We start from the raw sequence: 18,936 nt of genomic DNA on the forward strand, positions 1-18,936 counted from the left end.
AGCCATGAAGACTTTTATCCTTAGAGCTGAAGGCCAAATACCATTTTGAAAACATAATGGGATTGGTTGGACAGAGTTGCAAAACCAGAAATGCTATGGGTGGAGATAAGCCATTAAAGCTTAAGCTTCTGATGTAACAATAATAAGATAAAATTCTTTTGACTGAGAAAAGAAAAATTAGTATGGCCTGTGAGTAAGTATGAATGGCAAAAGTAAAAATCACAAAAACTGGGGAAAAAAACCCAAACAAGATTATTATCTTGTTCAGAACAGTTCAGAGAAATTCCACATGGTGACTGCTAGAAAAATAATGATGGACCAGTAAAACTCAATATTTAGGTAGAAACATATACAGTAAAATTAGAGTATCTGGGATCTAGGCCATCAAGATGAGCAACAACAAAAAAATCCAAACTAAACATACAACATACATTGAATCTTTCATAAGTGGAAAAGCATTCCATTACAGGCTAACTCTGGTTTTAGACTTTCGAGAAGGCAAGCACTCATTTATGAAACCACCTTTCTCCTGGCTTCCTGTTTTAGAGCAATTTATTTTCTTTGAAACCATGTATTTCTTTCTGATACAGTGGCCTCACAGCACATTTATCTTTTTATGTCTGTAAGCTCCCTGGGACTGGTACTCTCGATACTTTTCTCATAAAGGCTGCCAGCATTTAGGAATGAAAATTGGTAATGTTAATTGTAATTTTCTACTTGAGTATAACCTGATTTTGCTATACCTCCTGGCAGTAGCCAGAGCACACAGTAAATGAGCTGCGTGAAGGATGTGCTGTAAGTCAGTATCATGGCCAGAGTGGCACAGTAGCAAAGAGCCACAACACCAAGCTGCTCAACAGACAGCTTAACCTCCAGCCCTGGTGCACCATATCAATAAGGAATCACCAACTAGTGACTCCAGAACTGGAATGTGCTATTTCTAGTGCCATGCTTTGAAACGTATTTGCCACATGGTCTAATGAACTGCTGGAGTAAAAGCCCACACAACTCAGAAATTTCCTGGAGTGTATCAGAGGAAAAAAGGGGTCTTCAAGCCTCTTAGCAAATCACTGTGGTCTGCCTTGGTTGGGGGTTGGATCCCAGTTTCCACAAAGCACTAAGCAGATTCTGCTGTCCTGCAATGCTCCTCAAGTCATAGTTCATGTGTCTCCACTATGATCTGGCTGACATGGTTAAGCTTAAGCAGGTCTTGGTGGCAGACCATTCTTATGTTCAGTGAGGATCCATTCTAAAAAAATCCCCATGACCCAGTGAAATAAAACAAGAAAAGATCAAACTAAACTGTGCTAACATCTGGTCAGTTAGGAAAGGAATCACAATCAAAAGTATAAATAAGTGAACGAATGAATGACTGACAAAAATATTTTTTTAAACTCTCTAAGTACTTTGTAGACTCAGTCCATATTTTTCAGGCATGCCTGCTAAAAATTAAGAACTCAATCCACAAAAAAGGCACTGAATCTCTAGTAACTGGAGAGGGGGAAAGAAGAAAAAGATGAGAAGAATATCCAGCACGTTTTGAAGTCAAACCACCTGTACACAGTTATAAGTCTGGATGGGAATTCAGGAATCTATACAGGAAAATACTATTCCAGACCTCTAGCTCTGAATATTCTACAATCAAGGTGCTGTGTGTGAGATTGAAGGGGCAGTGTTCAAACATGCTTGTGCCATCCAGCAGGAGCACAGGCTTCCAAAACCTAAGCCTGTGCTTCTAACTCTCCTCTGTATTCTGTCAATATGTCTTCACATCTGCCAAAATACAAGCTGCCTGCACAATAAGAGGGCATTGCTTTAAACATGGTTTTCACAGATAAAGATGTTAAAATATTATTTTTTTCTCATTTCTTTTTCCAAGGTTTCCCATGCCTATTGTCCCAGAGACTAATTCTAGATACTACTCCCACAATACCGAATGACTTTTGGCTCTGTCACAACTTCTGCTCCTTTTTTACTGCGCATCCTTTCTACAACTAACTCTTGAGATCTCAGAGCAGTGCTTGTCATGAAGAAAGTCACCTGCCCTGTGTAATAACTGAGGCATTAGTAGTGCCCAATCTTTGGGCCACTCTTCTAACAGCATCTGCAAGTATGTGGCCATAAATCAGATCCGGCAGCACGAGAATGGGCTAGAAAGAAAATAAAAAATTCCCCAATACAGAGAGCAAAGAAATTTAAATTTATGGGACTGTAGAAAGAGCTCAAGGAAAGAAAGAGAGGACATTCTTGTGGCTGAACAATAAAAGAGTTGAGTCCCTCAAGACTGAAAAGAGTACCACAAGAGACCCATAAACTAAAAGGCATAAGAAAAAGAGCAGAGAATGCTAGAAATTATAGATACAGATTTTGTCACTGAATTAATGAGATCAGAGATCCCCTTTCTCTGCTGTCTCCTAATCCTTACCTGTTTTCACAGGTTATAAAATGGCACAATTCAATACAGACTTTTAAAAGTGTAAGTGCTGGTAGACTTTGGATAAAGGAGTTAATAGGACTTAATCTACAATTCCTACAGAACTCACACAGATGACTGGATTTTAGATTTTTTGCCATGTTCTCTTTATTGATATTTATTTTTAGTTTTGATTTATTTATGCCTATTAATAAATAATTCAATTAATTAAGTTAATTATAATCAAAACGATCACTTTAGAAATAAAATAAATTCAATCTTGGTTTTGAATTGTCTAGAATTTTTAATGCAGCATGATACAGCATATCTGGAGCTTTTTGAGTTTCTTTTCTTTCCTTTTTCCTTTTCTCTTGATTAGCTACTTGCCAAATATTTGTTTGTTTTAAACTAAATCAAATTTTCTACCTCCTCAGCAGGATTCATGTTTATTTATATGGGTAAGGTACAGTAATTGAGAAGTAGCAAGATACACCCATGACAGAAGTCTACTTGAATCTCTAATTTGTGGCAGGTCTAAGAGAGAACAGCAAGTGCAAGTTACGATTGCTGGAAGGTAGTGTTCATCTCTAAGCAGATGGAAGCCAGATATTTTAAAACTAACTGCAACAATTGACTTAAATATGGCCCTGTCTGAAGCCAAACAAAATTATTCCACTGCCATCACTGCATTTCACAGCAGAGCATGTTACAGCTCTAAATCTTGTGCTTTACAAAATACACTCATCACCCACACTTTGCAGATAGGACACCTGAAATGGAGAAAACTGAAATGATTTGCTGAAGCTCACAAAGAACAAAAGCAGCAGAGAAAAAAAGCAGGCCATAAAGTTGTCTGTTCACTCACAGAACTTCTCATTGCTGTAGACTATGCCAGTCTCTGTCAATCCCTACACACTCCTGGTTCTGTAGGTGCATTAGGAGAAATGCTGCCAAATGTGTGACAAATCACCTTTTGCTGCAAAGTCCACTAATGTCACTGTGAAAAAGACCTATTAATTTTGGTGACCTCTGGACAGAGGACTAATGGAAAACCTGGGAACACAGATGAAGTATCCTGGTCTGTACCAGGTCATGCAAGAGCCAGAGCACTGCCAGAAGAGCTGTGTAGGTACAACCCAATGGAAAGAGCAGGACACAGAAAATCAAAATGCGAAGGTGAGACACCAAATGGGCTTAGCAACTTTTACAGCAAGAGATTTACAGCAGTTCCCCGTTTAATTTATCAAAATGCAGTTGCCACTGGGGAACTCAAAAGGGTAAAAAGCCACCCATCCATTTAACAGCCATTCTTCCTTCTGTCCTACTGCTACAGCAGCCAAGACAGTTGCTTATCCCCACATGGGTTATTTTCTTTGCTTCAGGTATTTTAGCTGTTTCATAGGGAACACTGATAAAATAATTAAATAATACATATTCATTACGAGAGGGCCAGTGCTAAGTGGCATTTTCAAACTGCATCTTGTCTTCAGACTATTTTGCTAAAAATAACTTAAAAAAATTAACCAAATCACAGACATTGAAAAAGTTATAATTCAAGCCAAGTCTTTGGATCCCAGTTTTGAGTTCTGTTGTCTGCACCCTCTGTATTGACAATTACAGCCACTATGAGAGTTCAGCAACTGGTACATCACCTGACTCCTTATTTTGTGTATGTCTAAAATAAAAGGCAGGTTCACTCATTTATCTGTGTAAGAAATAGATTAGTTCTCTTCTATTAGTGTCCTGTCTGGGATGACCCCTTTGTCTAGTAAGTTCTCTGATCTGTTTAGGGTGAAAAACTTGGAGAGTTGCAATTTATAGAACCTGAAAAAATTAGTAGTGTGACACCAAAGCAGAAATTATTATGAAAATACATATTTGCTTAAAATGAAAAATATTAAGAAATACATGTAAGCAAATTTTTGTATTTTTATAAAAAATAAATAAAGTCTGAATTGTAGCATTAGAATCCATGAAAAGAAACAGAGATCTATTTCAATATGAAAGTTATCTTTACAGTGCTTACAATTGCTTTCTGCCTCTGTCTCTCCCTTTGCTTGGCCCTTTCAGATTCCCGTTTTTCATACTCTTTGCGGTATTCTTCCCTCTTCAGCCTTTCATGCTGATATTCCTCATAGCTGTCATATCTAGGAAACACAACTTAGTCATCAAATCAAGCACCTGTATTTGTGAATGCATAATTAGAAATACAATTTCTGGAATGCTTTACTATCCCAAGCAGTTAGAAAAAGGACAAGAGGAAATGGCCTCAAACTCCACCAGAGGAAGTTCAGGTTGGACACCAGGAAGAATTTCTTTGCTGTGAGGGTTGTTAGGGATTGGAATGGGCTGCCCAGGGAAGTGGTGGAGTCACCATCCCTGGAAGTGATCAAGACATGAGTGGTCATGCTATGGTTTAGGTGATGTGGTGGTGTTTAGCCAAAGGCTGGACTCAAGGAACTCAGAGGTCTTTTCCAGCCTTAATGACTCTATGATTCTACAGTTCTCCCCTGAGGAACAGCTGCAAAGCACGCCAAATGCAGGGCAAAGGCACTACCTGGGTCTGCGACTGCACGGCGATCTGGACCGCGATCTTCCACCTAAGGGAGAACTTCTGTGTGCTCGGTGTCTACAGTGGCTGGACTCACAATAGCAACAAGATCTGCAGGAAGAAACACATCAACCTCTGTCATTCCATTCGAGTCTACTGACACCAATTTCTACCTCTTCCCTGAACTTACAATTTCTTCTAAGCTACCAGTGGGATTTTCCAGTGACAGTTTGCAATCTCCTAGTCAACTAAGGGGCCTCAAGTGATTTCTCCTCTCCTGGCCCTTCAGTAATTTTCCTTATTGAGGGTAACACAGAGCAGACAGTCAGCCATTGTCAAGTCCATCTGATAGAGGCTGTAGCAAGATTGGCACCTGGCAGCTCACAGATAATGGGGAAGGTTAGTTGTGTACATCTCTCACCAATTGCTCTGCCTCTGACCTGACTGCCTCTGCTCAGAAGGTGTAAAACTGGCAAATTCAAAGGATATTGGAAACAAGTGTTTCTGTAGCAAACCTGTAACCTTCAGAGTTAATGAGCTCAGGAGCAATAGAATGAGTTGCACTGGATTAAGTTACTTCTTGCTTTTTTTTTCTTTCTTTCCCATAAGTTTCTTATTGTTTTTCCTGTTTGTCTTATTAGCTACAATGATCATACACGAATTTGCGGTACCTACCTTGAAGAGGATCTACTACAGGGCGACCTTGATCTCGATCGGGAATATGGAGAACGGGAACAAGACCTGCGTTGAGGAAAGGACCTTGATCTAGAGCGTGTCCTTTGGGATCTTTGAGAAAATAAGGATTTGGGTGGAGACACTGAATCTCTGCATGGAGAGTTAAAAGAAGAGCAAGAAGGTGATACATCAAATAATGAATAGGCTTGTGTCCCATCCCAAGGGTAGCATAGTTTATCACTTTCATCTTCACTGTCATCAAACAGACCATCCATTGCTAGTCCTGAATTTATAAACATAGGTAGTTTGGAGAATTGTTCATTACTGTAATCACTGTCCCTTAGTTCTCTGCTCTTATCTGCTTCTTCATCAAAAACAGCTTGGCTGGGGTGACCAAAATGCTTGTTCAGTTCAGCCCGAATTTCCTGGTCTTGGAGCTGTTTTCTGTTATTACCATGGGATCCCTGCTTATTTGTCTGTAAAGTCTCTTTCTTGAAATACTGGTCTTGTTCTAAAGAAGAACAAATCTGACACTGCCACCCAGGTGAAGAATCCTTAAATTCTGGTTGTCTGGAGTCCTGAAGTTCCTGGGATATTTTAATGTGTATTTCCGATTTTGAATTCACAGATTGACAGTAATCATGGTCACCAAACAGCCGCAAACTGGGCCGTTTTGTCTTTCTCTCCTCATGTCCACTGGACAGTACGGTAGTCTTGTTAAACTGTGTGTACAGCTCAGACTGGTCTGGACCCTTCTTGGTTGGGTTATTTCCTGGAGAACCGGAAGACTCACTACAGCGGGGCTTTTTTGAAGGTGGTACAACAGTCTTGCATGATGACTTCAGTTTAGGTGAAGTCCTAAAAGGATTATCTTGGTTGGCTTTATGAGGAGGGGTCGTAGGTGGAGTTAGGCCTACAGGGAGTAAAAGGAGGTACAGAATGCTTTTAAGCACACATACAACGTTTATAAAGGTGGCTCATATGGTTCTTAAAATAGATACAAAGCAAGACCCATTTTATGTCACTTCAACACTGCCAATACTGAGAATAAAACTACCAAAGGTCTGGTAACAACAATAGCAACAATACTAATGCATCGCCATCAATCTCCAGCATAATTTCTGTCCCTCCCCTTCCTCTACGACATCTGCCCCTCTCTCTGTAGGTTTTGATAGAAAAGATCAAGAGATAAAATTCCAAAGACTTTTTGTTAAATACAAAACAGATTTTGATGTAAAAATGAAAAGTCAAAAGACTGTCACCATCAAAAACATAAAGAACCTAGCAAAGAAGAACCTGGATAAAAGCACGGCCAAGAGAAATAAATGAGGGGTACCAAAGGATGCAGAACTTAAATGCAATGAAATAGAGCCATTCTAACTCAGTGGCAATGACTCTTTGCATCCAGAGTTCATTAACCATTGAGAATGTATGTCTAACACACTTGTTGTGCGTAATTAATACATTTTGCCTGAAATGTGGTTCTGCAACTGAAACACAAATGCACAATAATACAACCACAAGTATACTGAACCTTCGCATTTAGAACTAAATCACAGTGAGAATCATGCAGTAGGGAGTCAAAATGAAACAGGTAAGTCTTAGTATTAGTTATTAGGCTAGTATTACATTAGTATTCAATGACTAAATATTCTGCTAACTAACAGGATTATTTATGTAACTGTAATAGATTGTACCACTGTGATGAGACAAAATTGCAGGAAGAACTACAGCACATTCTAGTAATGCTTGGGAACTGAAGCAGCATCTTGCATTATTTGTATAAGGGTAGAATATAACTTTCAATATTTTCTACAGAAATAATAGAATTTCTTCAGACTTTACTGAAGGATAATCCCAGACATCAGGGCAGAGTAACAGCAAAAAGCAGACACTGTTCAGGAAATAATTTCTCCTCAGGAAGGTACTTAGTATGTTCGGTTTCAAAAATTTGCTTCTGTCCAATTGACACTAATATAATTTAGTAACGTAGGCTTAAAATGTAACAAAATAGAGATTAGGGAGTTCTCCAAGGTAATCCAGACCATCCCTAAGCGATCCAGATGCCCATGCTGTCCAAGAATACTTTTAGCCCAAGCAATGAGCTTTCCATTAGTTCTTTAGCAAGAATGAAAACAGAGGACAGACAGAGTTACAGGAAATGTGTGTTTCAAACATGGTTATAGAGCTCTGGTTTGTATTTTTAAACATGCTCGGCAGATCAATGCAAATGGAACATGTTTTATAGTGCTTTGCTGTAAAGAAGGAAAAGTGTCCATCAATGCACAGTGCTCTCTAAGGAGCATAAATGGAGATTGGGAGTCCCACTGCATTATCTGCAATGAATTTCTTTCAGAAAATAAGAAAATAGAAGTACCAAGGCATGAATACTTAATGTGAGAGACACACTTGATTTTCTGTTTGGAAAAAATGGTTATGAGCTACCCATAGCTATGCAAAGACTCTGCCTAATGCCACAAAATTCAAGGAAACTGAGGCAAAGTTTATGGCACCTAAAATATTAGTTCTCCCAAATTTAAAACTAAAAAATTTTGTGCAGTCATCACTGTTAAATTATTTCCTCTAAGTCCTCAAATTTCTTTTTCTTCTTCCCAAAAATTCACTTGAGACAGCCCTAACTATTTCTTACCTTATGCACCTCTTCACTGACAAATATTTTTGACTACCAAGTGAATTTTTGCTAAAATTAAGAGAACAGTCCTATTCAAAAATCTGCAGTAATAATTTCAAAGTTAAAGCTTCAGGCTCAGATTGAACAAATACTTCAGTAAACAACTTTCTAGAAACAAAATTTAAAATGACACTTTTACTTGTGAAGTTATACAGTTTATAAGAAATTCTGAGGTTAGTTACTGGGTTTTTGGATGTAATTTTAAAGAAAGAATTAAACAAAAACACAAACACTCCACAATGAACATGTATATTTAAGAATTTCAGGCAAAGAAACCTCAGAGATAATCCAATATTCAAAATAAAATCTTATTTCAAATTCCACTTCTTCAAACTTTGCCCTGGAAATAAGCAAGTAAAACATATAGTCAACATTTCCAGAAACCTGACAAAGAGCCCAATAATCTTTAGAAAAGTGGGGGGGAAGTACCAAAAAAACCCTCACGAAAGTACAGCCTGAGCTAAATTTACTGGCACTTCCCTTGCTGGCAGAACAGGGCTGGGACAGCCTAAGAAAGGGCTTCCTCATGGCATTCTGGCTTTTTTCCTGGATTTCAGCAGAAGCAGGAAGTGCACAGGCAAGTAGAAACAGATTAAAGATGGCAAATGGTCATTTAACTTTTGACCAAACCTACACTGGGGGATGCAGGAGGGAGCGAAGTTTTGATCACACGTCACCACTCCAAGTGCACCTCCAGAGTGCCCCCAGACCCATCTCCAAATGGAGAATTCTGAGAAAACCAGCTGGCTGCACACTTGTTCATCTTCACCCTAATCCCTGGTAATCCCCACCAAGGGCCACGATCCCACATCAGTGGCATTACAATATTCTGTAACCACTGGATTATTTCACACGCACTGATTTCTCCCCAATGTGTACATTTAGGCATTGACAGTACAAGGTATATTCTGTACTCTCTCTTGAACTTAGCAGGTTTTGACAGATTTATGGAAGGACAGATGGCCATTACAGGCTGAAGGCTGACAAGAGGCAGTTCAGAGCATTGTTAACACACTTGCACAAACTCTCAGCAGTGCAGCGCTGTGCAGAATGTAATTCAGACTATAGCTTTTTTATTGCTGCCTATTTTCTTTTGTCAAAAGAGCCTGCTGTGCACAGCAACAAATGGCTGCCATTACCCAGAATGTAATGGGTGTCAGACAAATCACGTAACACAAACAATCAAGAGTATGTAGGTCATATTTCAACAGAGCACAACCTTAGCAATATTTATGATTACTGCATTGAAATGTGCTCTATAATAAACAAGTACCTCTACATCACTCACACTTATGTACTTCTGCACAGCAAATCTGTTAGAAGTGGTACATACTCTACAATCATCCCCCTTAAACAGTCTTTTTTCTTTTTAAAGTAAAAGGCAAGTATTTTTTCATGACATGCTATAAAACCATTTTCTTTGTAGGGACTTTTCCTTAATTGAATAGCTTTGGTAAATGGTACGTTTGCACTTTGCCTTGCTCTGTCTATACACTACGAACTCACTCCGTGATCTTGTGCTAGAAAACAGCATAGATCAAATTGCCAGCACTGCTGCCAAAGCAGCACCATCCTCCCTGTGTCTGTGCAACAAAAGCTGTTTGCATATGTGCCAACTCTGCCACCTTGGCCAAGCAACTTCCTTCCAGAAAGTCTCTGGGAGGGTGAAACTACTTTCGATACATTCCAAAACTCCACTTTAAAAAAAACTTGTAAAAAAAAAGTGTTACTCATTTAGCTCAGCTAGGTTGATAAGCAGAAATTAGGGGAGGGAGTGCCTTTTCCTTTGCATTAAAAGTGACATCAGGACTTCTTAGCACTGATTTTCACTACTATTTTACATAGACACAGATATTTCTAAATCTCTACGTTATCTCAGCATTCCAATATTTGATGATTTTGCTGTGTTTTGAGGGGGCTGATAATTAATGTCTTTTGGGGAACGCAGCCCTGGAACCTTTCTACATGTGCACTGGGCTTTTGAGAGGCATTGAAAATGAATTCTTTCATACCTATGATTTTGAAAATGGATTGTCAAGAGAAACATTATTTAAGGCCACTTTAAAAACTGACCACAAGATAACAGGTCCATTCAGTAGAAAAGTGTTTGTATGGCACTAAATTGTATGGCACATACACAGGAAAATATAATAAAATTAAACAGTCATCATATAAAACTACAAGCCTGTTGAATATTCAGTTTAATCCTGTTGTCAGTGCTGGAGAGAATAAACACAGATGCCTGAAAACATCAAATATTTCACGAGATTTTATTCCTTCTGGACAACTCTCTCCATTTCACATCTCATTTTATCAGAAATCATTCTGAGGTCAAAGAAGTTCTTAGATGACAGATTTTTAAGTATTTTTTCTGACAAGTAAGAGGTAACACAAATCTAGAGGTGGGTAAATAGCAGGTTATCAGTATCCTCAATGATGGTCACAAATTCCAAATCACTCTTCAACTTGATTGTGCACATCAGCTTTTCTGATGACAGAAAATATAGCTTTTTCTGCCATTTTTCAGAAAAGTCAAGTTTTTCCCCCAAGACCAGTGAGCAGTTTTACACTACAATAAATTATAGGGATCTGTATCAAATTAGAGACTTTTCACCAAGAGGGTGGAAATAGCCCTCTAGTTACTGATTGAGCCATAAGCACTTAAACCAACTTCGTGTACATAAATGGTGGCTTTGAGTATTTAGGTGTGAAGGTTTAAGATACAGGGAACAGAGAGAGATTAATTAGAAGCCATGCTATCTAACATCTGGCATTCAGACGTTTGTCTAAGACAATCGAAAGTCTAAAACAATGAGGAGCCCTTGGCTGCCAAGAGAAACATTGCCACCTCCAGAAGGTGAGTCATCCTGGTGAGCCTGTTTGCACAGTCCATCCGTCCCTGCCCCACCTTCTCCCCTCATTCTGACTGCTAACAAAGAGGAAAGAGGTGACACAGCCATCTCAGATTTCTGGAAGACACTGGAGAGGTTCAAGCCCACAGCCTCTTTAAGGAGGGCACTGGCAATGCGGATGGCTGTGGAAAAAGAGATGTACTTCTTCTGAGTCCCTCACTCAGAAGACTCTCTGACACAGGAATTTCATTCACTGCATTATCATTTCCTAGGACTCCCTCCATACCATGAAGTTCTGGTCCAGCTTCCTCAGAATAACACTAGAATAATCAACTTCAAGAGATAGGACTTTATACAGCAATGGACTTAGGACACTTACTTACAGTGCATTGAAAGAATTCTTATGTGTGGCATGAAAACACTTCAAAGAACATTTGTTCCTTGTAATTTGACAAATCGATGTTTTGACAGTTTTAGGGAGGACAAAGTTACACTCATGACTACTAACAAATCTGTTGTAAAGCAAGATATAGCACTGGCAAGAGAATGGCTTCAGTTTAACTTTAGATACATGAATCCAAAATGTGTGTGTGACGAAGATTGATGGCTCATGTGGGAAATGTTTTTATTTATTTATTTTTCTGGTCTATAGTTAATTCATCAGTGAGGGAAGCAATGTTGTTTTCAGCAGAAAGATCAAGGGAGTTGCTATTTATATTAAAATACTTTGTGCTTCAATAGTGCAAGCAGCCCTGCTAATGGTCTTTTCAATTCAGTAGTGAGATCAAGGTAACTCCTATTTAAATTATACTAAATAGTGCTTGTATGGTGCAAGCTGCCCTATATAAGGACAATGAGCAATGTGGTTATCTGGATATAATTTGGAGTTGCGAGGGTTCTCACTAAAAAACTTCAAGGTATTATTAATCACTACTACCACTACTTTTTTCCTTATTTTAGTTTTGGTTGTTTTTTAAACTGAAATGGGTCCCAATTCGGCCATGATTTACACACACATGCACACACACAATATGCTGTAAGTTCTTCAGTACTCCAGGCTGTTTCTATTACGTACTTTGCTTCCAGCACAAGCAGACTCAGGACACAAAACTACTGCAGTACAAATTACTTAAAAAGCAAGACATGCATATTTTTATAGGTTTACATACATACATGAATATAAAAATAAAAACTAATACACATAGGCAGAGATTAAAATAGTTACTGCATCATCTCCTGAAATCTTGTGAAGTGCAACATGAAGTCCAAGAGCCACCATTATTACACTGCTTAGTAACATTGCCCAGCTCCCTGGCCACACAACACTCCAATTCTTATTATTCCTGAATATCATCAGGTTATTTCCTAGTTAACTTCTTTTACTTCTAGCGGGGAAAAAAAATCACAGAATCATAGTAGAGCATTCCTGTTTACACATGTGGCCAGTTGTGCTGTTTCCCAGCTTCTGTTGCTTTTTTAATGCACCAGTTCTCCTGATTATGTTTTTCAAGCACCTACAGAGCTGTTTTGTTTCCTCCTCTGTGCACGGCTGATGGAGCGGAATGAATCTGGTAATACCAATACCAAGACATTCCTGTTGCCACTATGGACAAAATACCAGAGGATTGTCCAGGGGTCAGACTGACTCCCAATTTCTGTCTAGTCAGCTGATGGAAAAGCAGGCTGCTGACTTTTTGGCTGGGAGAAAACACTGCTTCCTTCAGTGATTTCAACGGCTGCTTGTACCACTCTGCTGTAGTCACCTCATCTGCCCCTTTCTGCTGGCAGCACTAAGCACTGACTTATCCATGTGCTTACAAATGGGCACCCTTGTGCAGACTTGCTGTCCTGTAGTGATAGAAGAGGCTTCTCCATGCTTCACTTCACTCCACTCCACTTCACTTACTGGCACTGAATAGGATTATCCTCCTGCATACAGTGAATTTTGCCATGTTTATGTTGGTTTTACAAAATGAAGATGTGTAGGAAGAATGCTTCCTTTTGCTGTGAGAGCAATGACTAAGACTGCCGGCTTCCAGGAGACAGCAGGGAAAAGTGTTAATGTTTTAGTGCTGAACTAATGAAAAAATTTCTGAAAAAGTAAAATGATGGTTGTGGGAAGGTGATGGCCCAGTGTACCTACCCAAACCCAGTCTGGGCCTGCTGCCATTGAATTCAGGAGCACCAAGTTAATTTGTGGTACCTCAAGACCTTTTTTGCAATACACCCCTTCCCCCACAATGCTAGAGATCAGATAGTTTACAACCTGCTGCTATCCTGAGAGAAGCACGTGCCAAGTACATCTCTTATTTTTCAGTATTACACAACTGAGAAAGAAAATGGTCTTGGCAATAGCTCAGGTGGAGCTCAATGTATTCTTTTATGCTCAGCTCAGGACACTTGAAGAAAACAGAGGCAAAAAAGAGTTCAGAGGAATGCCATAAAACAGATCTGAGTCTGAAGGAATTGACTTCAGCAGAAAGAAGAGCAGACGAATTAAACGAATGATTAAACGGGTGATGCACGAACTAAACCACTACATGATAAAAAAATCCTACAAATCTTCAAAAGGTACAAATCCAGGGATCAGAAAGGAGGAGGAAGATAAAGGGAGGTTGTGTGAAGTGTGTTAATGGAAGAAAAAGAAAAAGCAGGAATACAAAATGAATACCACTTTTAAAAATTACCTCTAAACTATGGGACAATTAGTTGTTCAGTGGTAGAGGAGAAAGCTGTTATTTGTGATGTATTAATCTAGAAATGACAAAGCACTGAAACATGCAGCCCTGTACAGCCCTAGACCGGCCTGGAGACAGACTGAATGACATAACTTTTACATCTGTAACATCTATTACACTGTGCTGTGGGGTTTGTCTTTGAAAGATGGTGCTCAGCTGTACACAAATCTATGGGGAAATGGAGAAATATAACAGATAAATGGTTTCATTCATATTTTCTCAGAAATTATGCTCTCCTGTGTAGGTTTGGAACCGTATTTTCAAACATGTTTCTTCTCAGGTAGCTGGATAAAAATGTAATGATGAACTGCACTGAAGTGAATCTACTGGAGACTTCTGTGAGATCTCAGCACATTTGTGCCATATTAAAGTAAACAAACACACACAAGCCATGCTTAAAGAAAGAGCAGTCATTTTGCATTTCTCACCTGCAGTTCCAGAGAGTTCCACACTTAAGGTTTGTTCAATAGTCTTGTTCTCAAATGGGGAACCCTTGGGATCACTGGAAGACAGGGCACATTTATAAAAACAAGCTGAAATGGAGTTGCTGTAGCCAAAATCTACTGAACCCCCCTCCCTTTTATAAATGTTTTCACTTTTTAGTACTTACTTTGGTGACTCGGGTGTCAATGGAAGTGATAAACTTGTTGGTTTGGCTAAAGGAAAAAAAAAAACAATTATGCAATATTTAAACACTCTGTAAAATATACTGCAAACATTTCTTTATACTTTGGCATTGGAATCGTGGTAGTCAGTTAGGGCCAAGCTCTAATAGTGCAATTGCCATTTCAGTGTATCTCAGATGGATAAATAAAGAGACTCATCCTGATTCCTTATTCACTAGCACTAAAAGGGCACCTAAATTTCAACAATTATTTACATCAATTACTGTACCTCTGAAATACAGTACACAACCCAAATGACAAGAACCTTTCAGAAGAAGAGTGGTACATGTTAAAAATCAATGAAGAACTCTACAGGATACACTGTGAAAGTGTTACTTCTCTCAGTGTTAATTTAGACTACAGTTCACGTTCTAGTTGGAAACAGGAGCAGCAGAATAACTACAAAGTAACAGAACGTTATGAATATTCAGTTAATTTTACAAGATACAATTTCATATACAGTACTGAGAATAGGTTATTTCTATGAGGCCAGAGTCCAATCAGTTATAGTCCAAATTTTTGCAAATTATGCTGCAAACTACGACAAACCATGGACATAGTCACAGATGGTTAAAAATGGGGTTGAAGCTCTCAGCACTACAATCCCGACATACACAAAAAACAAAGCTCTGGCTATAAAAATGTAAGTCTTTGTAGCTTTTCCTCACGCAAAATTGTATTTTCTCAGAGCAAGCCAAGAACCAGGATGTTGTAATACAACTAAGATGCCTTTAAAATTAAAAATTATAGTACTTGCAAATTTTACTTTTCAGAAGTTAGATTGATGTTTTAAACACAGAGAGCATTGTAGCAAGAACAACAGCAGGGGATCTCTTCTGCAGATTAATTACTTAAGACAAAATGTTCCCCTTGAACACTCCTGCACTGCAGATCTTTTGTCCAGAGTGTCACTACTGCATATTTCATATTCATTACAGGCTTGGAGCTCCCATCAACATTAAGGGATTTTATATGCAAATTGATTACTTTTATATGCTCTAGAGCATTCCTGAAGTAATATAACATTTTAAAAAATTAATTCTCAAAAGCTGCATATTGTTTCTTCTCCTCCCCATATGAGAAAAGGAAGCTCAGGTGTTCACCTCAGGTTCACCTTCCTCAGAAGTCACTGCTGGAGTGAGGAGATGCACCTCAACGAGTTATTTGTCTGGTCCAGCACAGTCACTGATCTGCGCATTACAGCAGGTGCAGTAAAACTGAATGTAACCTGACACATCTTTGTGTGCAATTTATATACATCTAGGAATACTAATGTTTGCCTGTGGCTACCTGGAGGTAAAATTGGCTTAAAAAAACAGATCTTGCAGTAAGGCTCTGGAATAAAGTTTCATACAAAGTCCTTCCTTTTTTGTTTCTTTTTTTATTTTGAAATAAAAATTGGCACACTCTTAACCAATTTAGGCTAAGGAAGCTGAATGTGTAAGAGCTATTTACGTCTCTTTAAAGTCTCTTTCTAGCTCTTATTAGTCCCACAGAATATCGGGGACTAATATCAGAGTATACTCTTATTAAATTCTGAAGCACTGAGGCACAGTGCAAATCTGCCAGAGATGGGCACAGAACCAAGGCATTATCTCACACTCCCATGTATTAATTTTAGGCAGATATCACCGAGCTCTCCCACTGAGAAGTTCACATACCAGAACACCCATCAGTTTTCTTATTGCTAGGCAAGAGCTTGACCAAACACTCTTTCTGCAAAGGATTCATACTCACATACAGCTACTGATAGTGTAAATATTTAGCCAAGACACTGTCATTTTACATGATGCCTATTTATCAGAGTTTCAAGGTCTACTGTAGTGTGGTTTTTTTTTTTTTTTTTTTTATTAAAAAGAGTTCATATCAAGTTGCTTGTCCCTGTAAATTGAAAACATTCAGGTTCAAAAGAACTACGTTTCCTCATGGGCAAATTTCAGTGCAAAACCACAGATGATCTTTGGCATGAATGCGTTTGTGGACATTCCCGTGGGTTTGCAATATGTTTGCAACAGAACCCTAAAGGAAAATAACATTTGAATTATCCTTTGTGAGCTTTCCCTAACTCTGAAAGAAAATCTCAGACTGTGATAGTTTTTTAAAACAGAACAAGCCAATTTTCTTGTACCTTTGATTAAATGTATGAAACAATGACTGCAGGTCTGCAAATATCAGTTAAATTTGCAAGGTTGATTCTGCATGAATTGACTGTCCAAGCTGAAAGCATTATATTCTTGTATTTGCATTATATGCAAATCCATTGATATTGAAGTTATATATTGGTGCATGAGGCAAATTTGCTGAAAAAACATTTCAGAAGCCTGTAAATTAAAGCACAGGAAAATTAAAGAAGTTAATTTCTCTGTGCCTGCAAATTCACCTGCAAGACCACTAAAATCACAGTCATCTGTTAAGCACAGTTGTTAGCTATATGTCCCTTCGGACTCTCCTAACCTCTCCTCCGTGCTGCTTCCACAGCTCAGTGTGTCCTGACTCTTTGAACTGAATCTACACAATTGCTCAGCTGGGGGAAAAAAAGCAGCTCTGATCTGAATAGAAGGACTTTATAATCTGCATGCATGCTTGTGTGCACATATATCTCTGTATGGGTATAACATACATGTGCATAGAGCATGTTATACATGATGCACCTTATCACCTGCCACCTTAACATCCAACAGTGTTAATAAAGCCCCCTGTAACTTCTGGCAGTTCTGTTTTTCAGTATCATTGCAGTAACAGACCCAGGTTTCACAGGTGGAGTTCAGTCTGGATTCTGCTGTGAAAGCAGACTGCTGAAGCCATCCAGAAGATGTGGCAGTTCACATAAAGAAGCTTTAGGAGCAGTTGGATTTCCTTCATATGAGAAATATTGTTCAGATAATTTGAGCCCATAATGGAGAAAACCCTTACTTAGGATGTCAGAATGTACAGCTGCGAGAACAATATTAACTGACAGGAAGGGAAGATTATTTTTATTAAGTTTGCTTATATTTCCTAGTGCAGAATGAGAAAACAGATTTGATAGAGGTTGAAATGCAAGAAAGAGGGAGGGGAAAAGAAGAAAGAACATACAGTTTACAACTGTTGCTTTGAAAATACCAAACACCACATTTAAGGTCACATCCTGATCTCTGTTGCAGACAGGTAACTTCCACTGACTTTAGTGGAGGCATCCAGGATTGGCACTGATGTGTCTGAGGCAGGCACAAAGCCTTTCAGATGCCAGGCCAACATCAATACATAGATGTATTTAAAGTAGCAATAATTTTAAAAAGCTCCCTTTGGGTTCGTAAGCTTTTACAGCTTTCCTTTATTGTGGGAAAACAGAGGGAAAGAGAGGGAGAGAAAGTGAGAGAGGAGGCTTTAAGTTCTTGCATCTCTGTCACAGAAGCTACTTGTAATATAGACCAGTTTTTTACACATCAGGGGATACTAAAAGTCAACAGAAGTGTTTAGTTTTGACCATAAAAAATCCAAAAACAAGAGAGAAAGATCAGGATAGCATCTAAACTTTCAACTATTTACAAAATAAAATTACAAACCAGCATTCCAGCTTTAACAGGAATGACACATTTATTGTTTTCTCTGTAGCAGTGAGTGCACTATTTATTGTCTCTTAAGGGCTAGGTGGCAGGTTAACAATGCCCTCAGTTTTACTCCAGCAACAGAGAAAGAAGCTCACTAATGAACTGGCCTGCTGAACTTGTTTAGGGGCATAATGATTTCTTAGCGCTACACTTGTCTCCAGCTAGCTTGGTATATTGCCATGTGGTATTTGCTAAACTTTTCCTGAGATCCTTTTCTGAGGCTTGGGGCAATAAACAAAACGATCAAATATGTCTAAAAGCTAAATCTAGCTAACTAATTCTAACTTCATAATACTGTTTAAAAATTCTCTTTACACAGAAGTGATGCTGGGTTTCCAATACTAATCCAAAGAACAGAAGAAGTACTGAGGGTATTCCCAACCATAGTACTTCAGCTTCCCAGGGTTACTGCTGGTACCAAAGCTGTATTCTGCAGTCCCACACCTACCCTGCAGATGATTTGTCTGAGACTGCAGATGGGGCTTCCTTTTGGAGGTGCATTTCTCTTTGCTGCTGTTCCTGTTCTCTGCTGGTTTGGTCTGAGGAGGATCATCATTCGTAGTCAGATATTTGAGAAGTTCAGAGCAGGGGCGTCTCTGAGGCTTTTGCTGTTGACAAATGCTCTTCGCTTTATTGCTCCATGAATTCTCAGTCTTAAAACAGGGTAAAATAATAAAATAAAATAAAATAAAGTAAAGCTAAAATTAGTGAGCTGAACCTTATCAAAATGGATATAGGTTTTCTGAAGAGATGAGATTTT

General features: G+C 38.7%; 1 protein-coding gene across 5 annotated transcripts in view; it reads right to left on the reverse strand.

The window, feature by feature from the left end:
* PPARGC1A (PPARG coactivator 1 alpha) overlaps positions 1-18,936 on the reverse strand; it is a 368,866-nt gene that overhangs the window by 11,914 nt on the left and 338,016 nt on the right. For all 5 annotated transcript variants that reach the window (XM_064711886.1, XM_064711887.1, XM_064711888.1 and 2 more), the window contains 6 exons: positions 18,625-18,829; positions 14,532-14,577; positions 14,350-14,423; positions 5,640-6,552; positions 4,971-5,075; positions 4,440-4,560 (listed from right to left, as the gene is read on the reverse strand). In XM_064711886.1, coding sequence (XP_064567956.1) covers positions 4,440-4,560; positions 4,971-5,075; positions 5,640-6,552; positions 14,350-14,423; positions 14,532-14,577; positions 18,625-18,829 — 1,464 coding nt within the window. The remainder of the gene's footprint in view (positions 1-4,439; positions 4,561-4,970; positions 5,076-5,639; positions 6,553-14,349; positions 14,424-14,531; positions 14,578-18,624; positions 18,830-18,936) is intronic.

Source organism: Zonotrichia leucophrys, chromosome 4 (genome assembly GCF_028769735.1).
Source record: "Zonotrichia leucophrys gambelii isolate GWCS_2022_RI chromosome 4, RI_Zleu_2.0, whole genome shotgun sequence".
In the NCBI taxonomy this organism is placed as follows: Eukaryota; Metazoa; Chordata; class Aves; order Passeriformes; family Passerellidae; genus Zonotrichia; species Zonotrichia leucophrys.